Source organism: Eurosta solidaginis, chromosome 2 (genome assembly GCF_040869045.1).
Source record: "Eurosta solidaginis isolate ZX-2024a chromosome 2, ASM4086904v1, whole genome shotgun sequence".
NCBI lineage: Eukaryota > Metazoa > Arthropoda > Insecta > Diptera > Tephritidae > Eurosta > Eurosta solidaginis.
Genome location: NC_090320.1, coordinates 79,848,661 through 79,865,300, shown reverse-complemented (window position 1 = coordinate 79,865,300; position 16,640 = coordinate 79,848,661). Strand labels below are relative to the sequence as shown.

Here is a 16,640-nt window from a genome sequence, read left to right as displayed (position 1 = left end):
AATTAAAAAAAATATGCAGCTGTTTTGGAGCAGCGTCGTAATGACAAACTTGTTTTTATCGCTTTGTTTGGTATTATCGATATGATTGCCTCAAAAGAAGTCTTCGCAAAGTCAAATCCCCTGATATGAAAAAAAGCAACCACAATGAAACAAAAATATTTTTTCCCATCGGTTATTTCTACTGAATATCAATTTTTTACACTGCAAAATTAAATGCAACAGCTGCAAATGGTATTGACATTGCACAGCGATAAGCAAGTGAAGTTTCGGTAAACGCTCAGGTAGATAGACACGGCAAATGACCATAACTACATATGCATACATAAGCAACTACGCTCCAACATAAATAATTAGCGAAATGAGTTCGGACAGGGCATCTAGTCTTGAGTTCAAGAAATCTAGGGATCACGCATACTTTTCTTTGTTTCGAAGTAAGATATCGTTTATCTAAAGATTTATACTGTAGGCACTTATTTGTTAAAAAAAATAATCATAAACTATATGTGTATAATACCGCAACAAATGATGATAAGTTCTTTAAATTGAAGCTTTCTGCATCTTATCAATGCTTACCAGGTGTGGCTTTCTGTAATTCAATATCGAGTAACACGTGAATAAAATTTTCATTTTTGCTTTCCAAAATGCAAAATGTTGACGAGGTGTATCGAGCTTTCGATAGAAAATTGGCCGCGGAATTGCCTGTGCGTACCTAGATTAAAATTGCTCTTCGAACTATTAAACGAACCGTTTTTATTAAGAAGTTTAAAAAACGCTGTTCAAAATATAAACTATATTTATATCTCTAAACTTTCTAGGCACTTTTGGAAATATGAAAAGTAAAATGCTCATATCAAGATACGGAATCTTAGGTGCCCCGCATTAAATCAGAAGAAAAAAAGCACATCATCAAACGTATTTTGTCAGAAAAAAATAGTCAGAACCATTTCTTAGAAAGACAAAATTTAGAGGTCAAAATTCAGAAAGTAGTCAGACCATTGTAAACCTTACCAAGTAGCGCAACTACTAAAAATTAGCACACACACAAACATCACTAATGGCCATATTACGAAAATTTTTAAGGAAATGAAAGCTATACTTTTAAATAGACATAAACTGTGATGATTTTGGAAAATATAGTATTTAGGACACCTTATTTGTAGGAATTGAAAGAAAATGTTTGCTTATATTAAATGATTTGGCTATTTTTTTTTCTACATTTATCTTTGATATTAATACAAATATTGAAGATATATTGATACAATGCAACTCTGCTCTTCCAGCTGTTCTTCATTCCACTCCTTTCGACTGCTTTCTTTTACTGCTTTCCACTCTATTCGCAACATAACCTCAATTTAAGCTACCAAACTTTATAGTAAACAATGAGTCAGGCGGCAAAAGAAACATTAAATTTTTCTTTTTTTGTTTATTTAGAGTGTATTATGTATAAAGAAAAAGTCATACAATTTAGAATTTTAAATTGTGTGCAATGGCGGGAATGTAATTAATTAAATCGTTTTCGCGTTTATCTTTTTCAAATGAATATACAATATTAAACGAAACGCCGGTCAAAATCTTTTATTTTCTCATTTTTTCTTTCCGCAAACTTAAATGTTTTTTGTCGTCTAATTACTTTCTAAATCTTGTCGTCTGAATTTCGACTTCTGAAATTTGACTTGTGAATTTTGATTTCTGAGTTTTGACTTCTGAATTTTGGCTTTCTGAAAAAGGGTTATGTGTTTCTGCATTTTTATTATCTGAATTAATGGGGGAACCGGAAACTAAAATGATCTCGTTGGGCGTTCGATATCGAATTGAAATATCGAACCGACGCGTGTTGACGTTGAATAACCACCCCAGCTTTATGGAATGCTAAGCTGGAAACAAGGGACATACATATGTTTAATCAATTATTTGAATGTGCAAACCAATCACAACTTGATTATTTAATTAATCTGAAATTGACCACTTTCAATCAAATTGATTAATTTCTCTTAATCGGTTGATCAAAACATAATTCAATTGATTAATCAGAAAATTATTTCATATCTACATAAATTGCGGGCAAGCACCAATCACCCGACACACACATTTATAAAAAGCTCAGCATAACTAACAATTTTCTATAGAAACTAGTTCAAAATTTAGTGATATATTTGCAAGGTGTTTCGTAAATTTTCGTGCAAAATTTGAAACTGTTATTCCCGGGTTTTCAGTGCGAGTTTGAAATACAGTTAAAGTTGACTAGAGTTTAACTCTGCCACTTCGGTCGCTTAAGCTGAGATGAGGGGCAAAATTTTATGTTATCGATCGAAGTGGCAATGTTAAACTCTAGTCAACTTTAACTGTAGTTTAAACTCGCACTCAAAAACCGGGCATTAAAGTGGAGTTTTTAAGTAAATAATAATAGAAATGCCCAAGAAATACTTGCAGACGTCAATTTCATTAAGGAAATGAATAATTAAGAAGTAAGGAAGTGTGAACCCGAACGAAACCGAACATTATATACCCAGCTGTGTGCCCACACATACAAATTAAGTAAATGTCGCAAACACTAAATGATGTGAAAGTTTATGCATGCATAAACAAATATGGTATTTCCTCGAAGAAATACATATTTTCAAATCACATCTCGGAAACGTAAAAATTAAAGACAAAAATAGACAAGCAAAACCCAGGTACACACCACAAAGCCTACAGATACTACAAAGGAAAGACAAAACAGTGAACATAAAGGACGATACTGTTGACGTTGCAGCTACTTACACCCTCTGCCTTCAAAACGGTTTCAAGATATTGCATGCGCCAAAAATAGCGGAGACAAAGTCCCCGTTCATACACAGATACAAATTTGCGGCATAAAATTTATTTGCATCCGATTGGTGGACGAGAGCACTTATCAGCTCGAAAACCACTAATCTAAATGGATGCTTCGTTATTCTACTTTGATGCGCGGTATCCATACCGCCATCAATGAAAAATTCCATACGAAAAAACGCTCAAGAGAAATTTCGTTTGTCAAGTAGTATTCAACAAGTAAACGCATTTACTTTCTGCTTCTTTTTTCTGAAGACTTTTTAGCGGTAGCCCTGCGCCTCATTATTTATTCAACAAAGATCCTGTTAGAACACTGCCGGCTAAATACCAAGGGTAACAGTGACTGTATATATGACTTTAGAGATAAGATTTGCAATTATATTTGAGCACAACTATTCTTTTTCTCTTTTTTAGTGTGCTATCTTTAACTTAAGTGCATTTTCAGATCGACTTAGTAAATGTTGAAAATTTGCTTTCTTCTAATGCATTGATGAATGCAACTTTCGTGTCGTGCTGGCAGGCGCTGCTTCATAGATGAAAGAGAGATTAAGGAAATGTCAAAATTACTTCGCCATTTTCACACAGGAAATATATACGACAGTTTTCTTGAGCGATTTCTTATGATGTGGATACCACCTTAATATGTAATAAATTTCCTCAGAACACTCACCCATATTTCGTAGATTTTTGATTTTCTGAGGCAAAAAAAAAAAATTTGAAGAAAACCAACCTTTTGCATCAATGATAAGCTGAGCTTAATGCCATCGAATCATTAAAAATAAAATATAATACTTTTTTTTCATTCAAATGCGTATGAACGCACGTTTCGAGACTCTGGAAGTACCTATATGTAGCTTTTTTCGTATACATATATCTTTTTTCATTTCATTTAAAAAAGCGCAAAGTTGAATCACTGTAAAAGTTACCAAGTACTCAATAGTATGGAGTATACTCGGCACCTTTTACTGAGTACGAGTACTAACATCGATACCTTGAGTATTTTAAATGAGTACCGGTATCGATACATTTTCTAAAAGTTCTATCGCTAGCCACAACTAATTAAAAATTCACAGAAGCCATATATGTAATACTCCTATATTGCTACAAAAGGCTAGGTACATTCCCAAACATCAGAGTGCCGATATATTGCTGTTTAAACGTTTTTGTTTTTGTATTCAGTAAGCGAATGTACCTAAATTTAAATTTTTTCTTGTCACACTTATGCTGCTGCAATCACAAAAATTTTATGGGCTGTCTTGTTTTGATTTCGAATTCAAAACACATTGCGAGCATTTTCCATTAGCAATATAGGAGTATTACATATATGACAGAAGCAAATATATACGACACGAGTTAAACTGCGAAATTTTCAATATGTATAAAAATTATTAATTGAACTTTCTGTAAAACTGTTACTACGCACCTCCAAAATTCCAAAGTTCTTATCTCCCCTTGCATATTACGTTTGGGTTGCTGTGTACTCGAGAGTCGGTTATTAATGGCATAACCATATGAATCTTTACGTATCGCCTCCAAACGCTCAAAAAGCGCCATAATGTGATAGTCGATGTTGTGCTCCAACGGTATTGTGTGTAAGCTTTCGTCAGTCATTATGTATGTTGTATTTTTGTGTTTAAAAATCGTTTAAAATATATATGTAAGTATGTATGTACATACGTATGTAGCTACATATATGTATGTGTAGTAATTGGATGAATTCAATTATTTATTTATTATTATATATCAAAATCTCAATTTGTATTAATGTCGGTTCACAATATCTGCGCACATTGCTAATATTTACGTACACACACAAATGCGCATGATATAATTTTTATGCAGTTGTACGTTCGTTCATTAATTTATCAAAGAACTGTCTGCGTCGATAGCAAATTGAACTTTGAGTGTGCACTACTTTCACTTATTAAGAGTGGTTTATTTTGTCATGCCAGCCAAATTAATATTTTACTTTTAATAATATTTCAGTATTAATAATACACTTTTATTTATTTTCTTTTAATATCAAAAATTCAACAATAACTTAAGTCGGCATTCTATGTGTTTTTAAATATAAATTACCGAGAGCAGGACCTGCACTAAACCGCTGTCGCGCCACAACAAACATCATTTAGTTTAGTTCGACATGAGCAGCCGGTGCATCGAAAGTCAAGTAGAAAACAAAGTCACCATTCCATTAACAAAACTAACCACCACCACCACCAACGTAAATAGAAAGGAGCGTTTGTTTGGTAAAGCAAGCAAGAGAAACGCTATGAGATTGAAACTACCCACGCAGCACAACAAGTGAAATTCAACAATGCCTCGTTTCCGTTTCATTGCATAGTCCGTTATAAAGGGCGGAAGTTGCTAAAGCGCCAAATACACGACACCAACATTTCCGCGAACATTCCCGTTGTCATGTTTCTGCGACCTTTTCTGTCGTGTATGGTGGTGTTTGCCAGTTCGCGCAAATGTTCGCCAAAAATTAAAATATTTTAATTTTTGGCGAACATTTGCGCGAACTGTTCGTGCGTGTATGGCGAAATAGCTCATAATCGTAGTAATTTCTGAGCGGAACAGACGTGCGCGGAAAAGTAAAATGGACAATAAACAATTTCTGAGTGAATTTATTGAAATGTATAAATCTTGTCCATCATTGTGGCAAGTAAAAAGCAAAGATTATTGTAATAGAATTAAAAAGAATAATGATTATGTGACTTTAATCGAAAAATTAAAAGAAGTAGATCCTGATGCCACAAAGGATACAGTTATAAAAAAAATAAGTAGTTTGCGGGCGCAATACAATAAAATGTTGCCTTGCTCATACGAACGTAATTTTTAAAATCATTTTGTGACGTGAATTCCAGTTCTTTAATAAGCTCACTTTGTCCAAGAACTGCTCGTTTTTTAAACCATTCTTTGCACCAAATTCTATTTTTGCGATCTTCTTTTTTTTTTTTGACGCTTAATTGCCACAGCGAGCAATATTGCTGCCGCACAATTGTTGTCCGTATTCATCGCTGTCTGAAAGAGAACTAATGTTCGGCCAAAAGTTCGTATGGTGTATGGCCAAAGCTGCGAACAAGATTGCGGAATGTTCGCGGAAATGTTCGTGTCGTGTATTTGGCGCTTAAGCAGCAGCCATAGGGATATGAATTATGTATAGCAAAATTTGATATTTTTAAAGAAAATTCTATAATTTCTATACCCAGCGTGTGCTTGTAAACAAGGATAATATAACTTTGATTGGATAACGGTAGAATGTATTGGCATAACATAATCGAAATAGATATATGTAGATCTCCTTATATTAAAATTATCAGGATCGAAAAAGATTTTGATTGAGCCCTGTCCATCCGTCTGTTAACATGATAAATTGAGCACAAATTTGGATATCTGCAAAGTTTGGTGTACTGAGTTTTCTGGACCCAGAATTGACAACAGGCGAAATTGAGGCATTTCGTGCGTCACCTAACGGATTTTTTTCTTCTTTTCTTAAATTTTCTCGGCGTCTTATCTATCTGTGAAGTTTTACAGTTGTAGCGCAATGAAAATTTACATAAAAATCCACCTTTGATTTGATCTCAAGGTTCCCTCGTTCCGTACGATTTTCAACCCCCAATCGAAACTTTTTATATTGTGTTTTCACTGCCATCGGCCTCTAAATTACGTTTGAAATTTAAAACTCTAGCTCACCGAGAAGTTACTTAAAAACCAATTTCGAAATTCGTATCTAAATATTTATTATCTAATTATTTCGATCCGTGCGCCACATTACGGAATTTTTTCTCCTTATATTCCTTTGTCACGGCGTCTTAACCTATTTGTGAAGTTTCATGTTTGTAGCTCAATGAAAAGTTACTTAAAAATCGATCTCAAAACTCCAAATTGCCAAATTCTTATCTAAATATTTCGATCCGTGCGCCATCTAACGGAATTTTTTTCTCCTTTTGTTCCAGTGTGTCTTAAGGCTCCATTACTGATACTTAGCATAGACTTGACTTGACTTGAGAACTGTCACTTACAGTTCTGTTAAATGAACATTGCATGTTACTGATTACTCAAAACTTAGAAACACTTAACTTGACTTAGAAGTCTGTTGAATTTTGATTTTCTATGTAAATTCTAAGTGACGTTATATTTTGAGATGCCATTTGTTTGTTTCCATTTCATTTTGACATTTTGTCATACAAATTGACATTTATTGATTATAATGCCAGATTGTATGCGCTAAGTGGAGTATAATCGTGGCTAAGTTGCCAAGTTTACGCCCTTAGCTCCAGGTTGAAATTTGGAAGTACAAGAGAATAAGGGCATAAAAGAGGGGCGCTTTGTAAAATAGTACATAGCTTCATACTTTTTCAAAACGTGGTATAAGTGCAATTTTATGATGTAAATAATTAACTTACTTATACTTAAGTAACTTTTTTAATTTGTGCAGCAAATCAATTTCTTTTGGAAGCATTCATTTCTTTCTAGTCTGAAATTAATACAAAAACGTCCACCAAAAAGTTATATCCGGTCTTAATTATACAACCTAGTTGTGTATATATTGTTGTTGACTATCGAGGGTTGCTATGCTTAATGCCTCAAAGCTATATGAAATATGTTCTTAAATAATTAAATATTTTCGAGAAAAAATTAAACAACACAACAGCAGGCCGGACAAGGCTATCAACGCAGGTCCTGGTTTGGAGTATTAATCCAGTAAACTTGTAAGAAGATCGATCTTTGACCCACACCCCGAGAAATTCGACACTGAAAGCCCTTTAATAGGATCTTCACATGGTGCGGTTGACTAGTAATCTGTGTGTTGACTCGTTATTAATATCAAAACGATTTTGAACACATTGAAACTGACTAATAGCTTAGATACATAGAGTGTAGGGCCTATTAGACTCGCCGATATTCTGGTGGTAGATTTCTCGTTATCGATTGCGTTAAAACTTTAAATAAACGCAGGAAAACAGAGGAAAACGACTTACGTTAAAGAGACCTTTCGTCAACGTGTGGGGGAAACTCTTGAGGTTGATACATGAAGGTGCATGGAGCAGTTATATTACTTCGGTCGCCCTATGAAACTGGAAAATTGTGGGCAGGGGGTCCGAAGCCAGAAAGAGCATCGGTCACCAGCGAAGTTGTCAAACTAGCTTATAACAGCCACAAGCCTGTTTGGGTCACCTTTTCCCTATGATGCACATCTTCGAGCATAACCCAGACAATTGCACCAGCCAAAAAATGGCACTAGGTTGGGAACGGGAGCACAGGGTCAATCATCCACCTGGGTAGTTGGTTGAGGTTAAGCGGGTCTTCATACAACGGTGTAAAGGAACAATGCGCCCCGCAGAGCGAGTTGCGCACTGGCGTTGAAGCTGGGTATAAGTATAAAACTAAGTTCAACTGAAAACTGAAAAACAAAAGCATCGGTTAGTTTTTTTGTCACTACCGTGGCCATGGTGAAATCACCAGGTGAAGTAAATAAAAAGAGATAGAAGATGTACGCTATCTGAAACGGTAGGGATGTATTTTCAACGGTCAGAAGAGGGTAAAATGTTTACCGGTTTTGGAAAAGTAGGAGTAGAAAAATAAATGCCTTGCTACGAAAGCCATTACATACCGTTTTTTCAGCATATCAGTGCAACCTAATGCCAATACAAAAGGGATACACAGGATCAGTGCGAGCTTATATTACTTTAGGCATCGAATAAAATTAAAAACTTAAACTGCGATGAGTAGTAAAATTCAATAATGCGTCTAAAGTAAACTGACTTCAACTTCAACTGCAGTTGAAGCTTTTATCGAAAACCCGGACATAAGTGGGAGAGGTGTTATCCATTATATAGTTGAACTGTAGGAACTTTGCGCACTTAAATGGATTTCGGGTTTGATTAAAAGTCTTACAGTCACACTTGGAAGTTATCGTAATACTTTTAAATGTGTTTCTGTCTCTAAAAATCCATTGTTCTTTCCATCTGCTCTGTTGATTTGACATTGAGAGTGGGAAGTAAAACATATGACCTTCTAATATATCATACAAACTTGATCAGAAGATATCTCATAAGCTCTTGACAGTTAATTCATGATGTATTACTAATGTTCCCAAGTTATTATTTACTACAATATGTCAGGGGATATAATAGGAGACGGCCTAGAACCAGAAGGTGCTAATCCGATTGAGCCGGATTCATATATTCTAAATTACAATCCATAATTATAACATTCCTCTTATCTTAGTGGTCTAATTTTTAGGCCAAAACAACGATAGTGAGTAACAATTTTTTGTAACTGTATTTAGAAATCCATTGTTTTAACGAAGTGTTTACATAAATAAGGTGTAATACGACAGTTTTGGTGTTCTTGCACATTTCTCGAAAGTTTTCAGCACGCTGCTTGTTTTAACAAAAACCTGTTTCAATTTTTTTTGGAACAAATTAAACATACTTATATAATGGAAACATCAATAATATGAACGCAATAGTTAAGCACGACCTTACTTATAGAAAGAAGCCCACACCAAAGATACCCAAATATGAATCTCTGTAATTAAATCCGGTAAAGGTCCATCGATGTAGGTGAATACTAGTTTATGTGAAAAAAAGTACTAAAACTACCATATTTTACTCCTGAAAAATGCAAAAAAACAACACTTTTCGGGGACAACATTGGTGAAAAATTCTCAGATAGCCGAATGACAGAACAAAGAAGAATTTAGAGCGAGACAAACTCATTGCCATCCCGAGATGCCATTGTCGAATCAAAGAAATTTAGATATTGCGACGTTGCTGACAAATAATATAGTTCGCGTCTGAAGACGAATGCGGTCTGGCATGCACGCATATATGAGCGCTGCCCACGCCTATTATGCTTGGTGACCAGAAAGTCAGGGTTGGCAAAGAAAGTGTAATTGGCCTCTTATCAGCCTCCACGAAGAGGCTTTACGTAATGATTATGGCTGATTGAATTTGCTGCGCTACGAAATATGTTGTCATCCAGTACCATGTTTAAACCAAGGCGAATCCATACCAGGTGTTGGCAAAGCGAATTCAACCAATTCGCCGTGCAGAAGAATGTCAAGTCAAAAGAAAATTTTCATAGATTTCGATTAACTGACATTTTGTTGTACAAGGCTTTGTATGGAAAATTATCAAGAAGATAACACCACCTCTACTGAATTCGCCTTGGTTTAAACATTAAAATATCAATATATCCGTAGTTCGACCCAACAAAAGCTATAAAGGAAGCTGTAAAAAGATGATTATACCAATTATTATAGGTATTTTCAAAATTTTAAAACATCTTACTATAATTTAACATGACAAATGTGTAAATTTTAATAATTTCTTTAAATAAACAAAATTATTACATGAGAGTTTTCAAAAGTTTGAATATGAGAAAAGTCAACAAAAAACAGAATTGGAGGAAAAAAGTGATGCCGTTGTATATTTTTATAGAAAAATCGATATGTATATTTTATCATACGCTTTTTCCTCTGAATAAAAAAGTAGTTTTATAAACCGCAACATTTTTATTTCTAAGGGCGTTCAAGATGGCGGCGTTAGAGCGAGAAACTGCTTACATCCGCCATCTTCTATAATTCCATCATGCACAAAACTGGCAATCGTATACACACAAATTTCAAATGTAAGAAAATTGTTAAAATAGATGAACAAAAAAATATAATAAATTTCAAACTCTTATTATTAACAAAGGGCGAATTCAAAGAAGCTTAATCCAAGCCAAAAGGAAATATTGGCGGAATTAATGGCGAGGCACCCGCCTCGCCATCGGATTGCTTCAAATTTAACTTCTCCAGAAAGTAACTAAAATCTTTCTAAGTTAAGAGAAATCTCTTCAAGAAACTGCAGAAATAATACATAAATTATATGCTTACGCTTTGTTCGATAAGTCCAAAAGGTTACTACACTCTCTTTACCGCCTTCGGACTATCTTTTCATCGCCTTCGCTATTACTGGAGCTCAAACAAAACAATAAAATTTGGTCCATCGCAATTATTTACTTTTTTTTATATTTTTGGTAACCAATTTGACAGTTCAAAATCTATTGTGATCTGAAAATACAATCCAACCTAATGTGGATCATACAATTTATTGTGAATTGAAAAGAAATTACGATCCGTTTGCTATCGTATATTATAATCCCATTTTATTTATACGTTTGACGTATCACGTAATTTTCTTTTCAATTGGCGGTCCGTGATCGTATGTTAAGATTCGATCCCAGAAAATATCGTGATTACATAAACTTCTCTGGGGGATATATAAACTTTCTGATGTTTATTGGAACGATTTTCATCATTAATTTTAAATCGGCACCATGTTATAAACTGTCCAAATATTAAAAAAAAAATATTGAAGGATACTCTGCAACCAAGGAACTAATACGCAATAACCAACACAATAGAACTAATAGAGAAACTTAGCTACTATCATATGTTGGTAGAGCTTTTATAATATATAACTTCACTAATGAATTGCGTCAATTTTTTGTACTACTCATGACAGTTATAAAACTTATTATAATTTGCATATATACTAAGATGTTGTGGTTTTTTTTTCATAACAGTGAAAAGACTGAATCTTTTAAGTGTCCCTACCTACATATCTATTAGAACCAGAAATTCACGACTGTCCCACCCGTGACGATGGAACATCCCAGCTATTGATCTATCGATCAGTCGCTTTTGCTTGTACATAGGTAAGAAGTGAATTGGTAGTATGAAATCTACTAACGTGGTGATCATGCAAAAAATCATGTTACAAAAAATTAAAAACAAAGAAACGAAAGGCCGGTATTAAAAGTTCGTTGATGCAATAAAACGGCGGTGTGGGAAAATCAGAACCAAAACGTTTAATGAATGTGAGTGCTGATTATGTCTATGCAATTATGTAATACAAATGGCTATGAAACAGAAATTTAGAATCAAATACAACACCAAGATCAATAAATTCACTTAAGTTAGATAGCTGAATCCCATATATTTTTGTATGATGCAGGCAAACGATAGCGAGACTTTTAGAGTAACACATTTGAGCACATTTTTATATTTTGATTTATTTTAATTCGCTTATAGTAATCCGAGACCCTCATCTACGTCACATTGAAGATTTGACTTTTCATTACCATTGACCACACATTGATACATAGGAATCAAACCATTTTAAAATAACGGAATGAAATTCCATGGCTCTAAGCTTCGATATTAAAATTTTGTGACCAACTTTTTCAAAAGCTTTTGAAAACGCCTGTATACGCAATATCAACGTTAAGTCGATTCTAACACGCCGTTGTGATTATTTATTTATTTACTGTAGACATGGAGAATGGCTATTGGAATATCGATACAAATTAATATTTCTCTATTGCTTATTATATTAATTTGGCGCATGTTAAGTTTCACAAGATTCGTGAATGTCAAAGAGGAAAGGTATAAAGCTGCGGCGGCCGCCGTGGTGTGATGGTAGCGTGCTCCACCGCTATCCACACCGAAGATCCTGGGTTCACGCCCCGGGCAAAGCAAGAAACAAGTTTTTTTCAATTAGAAGAAATTTTTTCTAAGCGGGGTCGCCCCTCAGAAGTGTTTGGTAAGACTTCCGAGTGTATTTCTGCCATGAAAAGCTTTCAGTGAAAACTCATCTACCTTGCAGATGCCGTTCGGAAAAAATCAAGAGGAGCACGACGCAAATTGGAAGAGAAGCTCGGCTTAAAACCTCTTCGGAGGTTATCGCGCCTTACATTTATTTTTTTTAAGTATTTTGCCTAATTAAACCTAATAAGCTATTAAAGCTATTAAGCAGCAAATTTTTTGGATATTAGGAGCATGTTAAGAAGAAAATAAGTTGCATTCTCTTGAAGGTCACATTTATATGCAATTAAGAAATCATGAAATACTTTACAAATTTTTCGGTCATATAGTGAAAATGTTTCTTCGAATTGAGGAGTTGCGTGCAAAATTACCCCAGCCTGCATTTTTTGAAAATTTTGATCAAAAAATATTTAAATATCATACCCCAAGATGATTAAAAAATTAACGTATCGTCGTGAGAAAAATGTACCATAAATGTGATTATTCTTGAATAATCATTTATGATTCCTATTTCGAAAAGCTTTTATTCAATTTGATATCATTGTAAAATTGAGCTTTAATAGTTTTAGAGTAATATTTGACTGATTTTCACAGTCATTTTGTGATCATATTTGTGAATATATTTCAATCGTTTTGGTAGAGATTTTTGAATCATTTTTGAATGCCATTATAATGCATTTATTCTTCATATCTCATTCAAAATAGGATACTACATAATAATCTTATTTCATCAGGGGAAGAAAGCATGCGAAAGTGAGCTATTCGAACCACAGCTAACTCGCAAATAAACTTGACCGATATACACCTGCGACTACAACATCCAACATTAGCATTATCGTCTGCGTCTTAAAACACGGATACGATACGGGATGTTGAAGCCGTATCCAGAGGTATGTCAAGATAGTTTCACTTACCTGGGGTTCAAATAGCTCACAACCTTTGTATTGTCCAATCATTATGTATTTTCTGGGAAGCCGAAGATGGAGAAATGGTTGGGGAAAACTTCGGTCACATTTACACTATTTACTATTTATCTTTTGTAAAAATAATAAAATTTTTATATACTTTTTCTTATCTTCATGATTGAAAAAATATGTGTATGTAAAAAAAAAAAAATTTTTAATGAAAAGTAAAATATAAACAAGTATAAAATTCATTATTCAGTAAACAAATATATTCATAAACGATTCAGAAAGCTGACTGGAAAATGATTATAATTTTTTGATCACCTAAAGTAAACACATTTGATTCAAATATGATTCCAAAATGTGATTGAAAAACTATATTCAGTTTTTGATCATCAAAGGTAAGCATATTTGATTATTCATTTTGTTGGTTTTTATGAAATATTAAAATTTAGTCATTAAAGGACTTCAAAAATGATTTCAAAAAGTGATCGAAAAATGCTTTTTAGTTTTTCAGCATCAAAAGTATTCAAATTTGATTATTTCTTTTGTTCAATTGTATGATAACTCATTATTTAGTCAGAAAGAGTAATCAAATTGTATTGATATGTAGGTATGTGGGTGATTGAATAAATATGTGTATGTACAAGATTTTAATGAAAAGTAAAATTTCAAGAAGTATAAAATTCTTTAATCAGTCAGCAAATCTAATATATAAAATTCTTCTGTCACGGTCTTAGAGGCTGAACTCCTCCGAAACGGCTGAACCGATTCTCATGAAATTTTGTGAGCATATTGGGTAGGTCTGAGAATCGGCCAACGTGTACCTTTTTTTTCGCTACGTGTCTAGGGTCTTGAGATCAAAACGTGGACCCGGCTACCCCTAGAATGTGTTTATACAATATGGATATCAAATGAAAGCTGCTGATGAGTGCTATAGTACAGGATAATTTGCATACCCCTGGGTGACTAGGGTCTCGAGATATAGGCCAAAACGTGGAACCGGATACCCCTAGAATGTGTTTATACAATATGCATGTCAAATGAAAGCTGTTGATGAGTGCTATAGTACAGGATAATTTTCATACAACTGGGAGGCTAGAGTCTCGAGATATAGCCTAAAACGTGGCCCCGGGTACCCCTAGAATGTGTCTATACAATATGGATATCAAATGAAAGCTGTTGATGAGTGCTATAGTACAGGATAATTTTCTTACAACTGGGAGGCTAGGGTCTCGAGATATAGCCCAAAACGTGGACCCGGGTACCCCTAGAACGTGTATATATAATATGGATATCAAATGAGAGCTGTTGATGAGTGCTATAGTACAGGATAATTTTCATATAACTGGGAGGCTAGGGTCTCGAAATATAGCCCAAAACTTGGACCCGGGTACCCCTAGAATGTGTTTATACAATATAGATATCAAATGAAAGCTGTGGATGAGCGCTATAGTACAGGATAATTTCCATACCCCTGGGTGGCTTGGGTCTCGAGATATAGGCCAAAGCATGGACCCTGGTACCCCTAGAATGTGTTTATACAATATGGATAACAAATGAAAGCTGTTGATGAGTGATTTAGTAGAGGATAATTTTCATACCCCTTGGTGACTAGGGTCTAGAGATATAGGCCAAACGTGGGCTCCTGAACGCCTAGACAATGTTTTTACATTGAGGGTATCAAATTGAAGCTGTTGATGAGTGCTTTAGTACAGGGTAGTTTTTTATACCTATTGGTGACTAGGGTATCGAGATATAGGCCAAAACGTGGATCAGGGTAACACTAGGATGTGTTTTTACATTATGGGTATCAAATTGAAGCTGTTGATGTGTGCTTTAGTATAGAGGAAGTTTTTTGCCGCTGGGTGACTAAGGTCTCGAGATGTAGGCCAAAACGTGGACCCGGATACACCTATAATGTGTTTTTACATTATGGGCATCAAATTGAAGCTGTTGAAGTATGCTTTAGTGCAGAGTAAGTTTTACACCGCTGGGTGACTACAGTCTCGAGATATAGGCCAAAACATGGACCCGGATACACCTAGAATGTGTTTTTATATTATGGGTATCAAATTGAAGCTGTTGATGTGTGCTATAATACAGAGTAAGTTTTACTCCGCTGAGTGACTAGGGTCTCGAGATATAGGCCAAAACATGGACCCGGATACCCCTAGAATGTGTGTGTATTATGGATATCAAATGAAAGCTGTTGCTGAGAGCTCTAAAGTTCATTGTGATATTCGATTTAGTCGCATCAACCTGGCAAAACTGATAAATATGCATGCGAAGCCCAAATAAAGACAAGAATTAATAATACCCATATACCTATTTATATACGTCCTATTCGATTTGCCTGAAATTTCGTATATAAATTTGCCTATGTTACTATTTACGATGCTTATTTCGGGAAGTATACCAGAGACGGACTGGAACTGGAATTAGGACTAGGACTGGGACTGAGGCTGAGACTCGGAATGGGACTGGAACAAAATACATAGCACCCTCTGGGACGGGCAATAAGAGATAAAGAAGAAGGAGATAAACTTGAGAGAAGAGAAAAGAGAGAAGGAGACTGAGAAAGAGATAGAATGAGACGAAGATGGAGATGAAGCGAAAAAGACGGAGGGAGGAGTGAATAAAAAGATTAGGAAAAAGTGTAGAGGGGTAGGGCAGAGTTAGACGGAAAAAGCTTATTAAAATGTATGCAGATAGACCAAATTTAGGGAAGAACAACGTCTGCCGGGTCTGCTAGTATATTCATAAAAGATTCAGAAAGCTGAATGAAAAATGATTATAAATTTTTGATCACCTAAAGTAAACACATTGGATTCAAACATGATTCCAAAATGGGACTGAAAAACTATATTCAGTTTTTTTTCATCAAAAGGTAAGCATATTTGATTATTTCTTTTGTTGATTTTTATGAAATATTAAAATTTAATCATCAAAGGACTTCAAAAATGATTCCAAAGGTGATGGAAAAATGATTTTCGGTTTTCGATCATCAAGAGTATTCATATTTGATTATTTCTTTTGTTCAATTGTATGATAACACATTATGTAGTCAGAAAGAGTAATCAAATTGTATTGATATGTAGGGGAATTCAAAATTTAATCACCTAAATGCTGAGTGGGACGTTTTGAGATTTTCGTGTTTTAAACTTTTGAGGTGATATAGCATTTTTGTTGTTGTAGTATATGAAACATTTTTTTTAAATATAGTATAAATAGAATAATAATATAGAAAGATTATTCCAATATTTGTTGACCAAATCCATTTTTCACAATTTTCGCGAAAAATGGCGAAACAAATT

General features: G+C 34.4%; 1 protein-coding gene across 3 annotated transcripts in view; it reads right to left on the bottom strand.

The window, feature by feature from the left end:
- The window catches only part of bib (big brain), a 185,601-nt gene that overhangs the window by 114,571 nt on the left and 54,390 nt on the right, over window positions 1-16,640 (bottom strand). The window contains exon 1 of one of the 3 annotated variants that reach the window (XM_067765885.1): window positions 4,238-5,016. The exons of the other annotated variants lie outside the window; for them this stretch is intronic. Within the exon in view, the coding sequence (XP_067621986.1) occupies window positions 4,238-4,425 (188 nt within the window). The 5' untranslated portion in view covers window positions 4,426-5,016. Of the gene's footprint in view, window positions 1-4,237; window positions 5,017-16,640 lie in introns of those variants that run through there. 3 annotated transcript variants of the gene reach the window in all.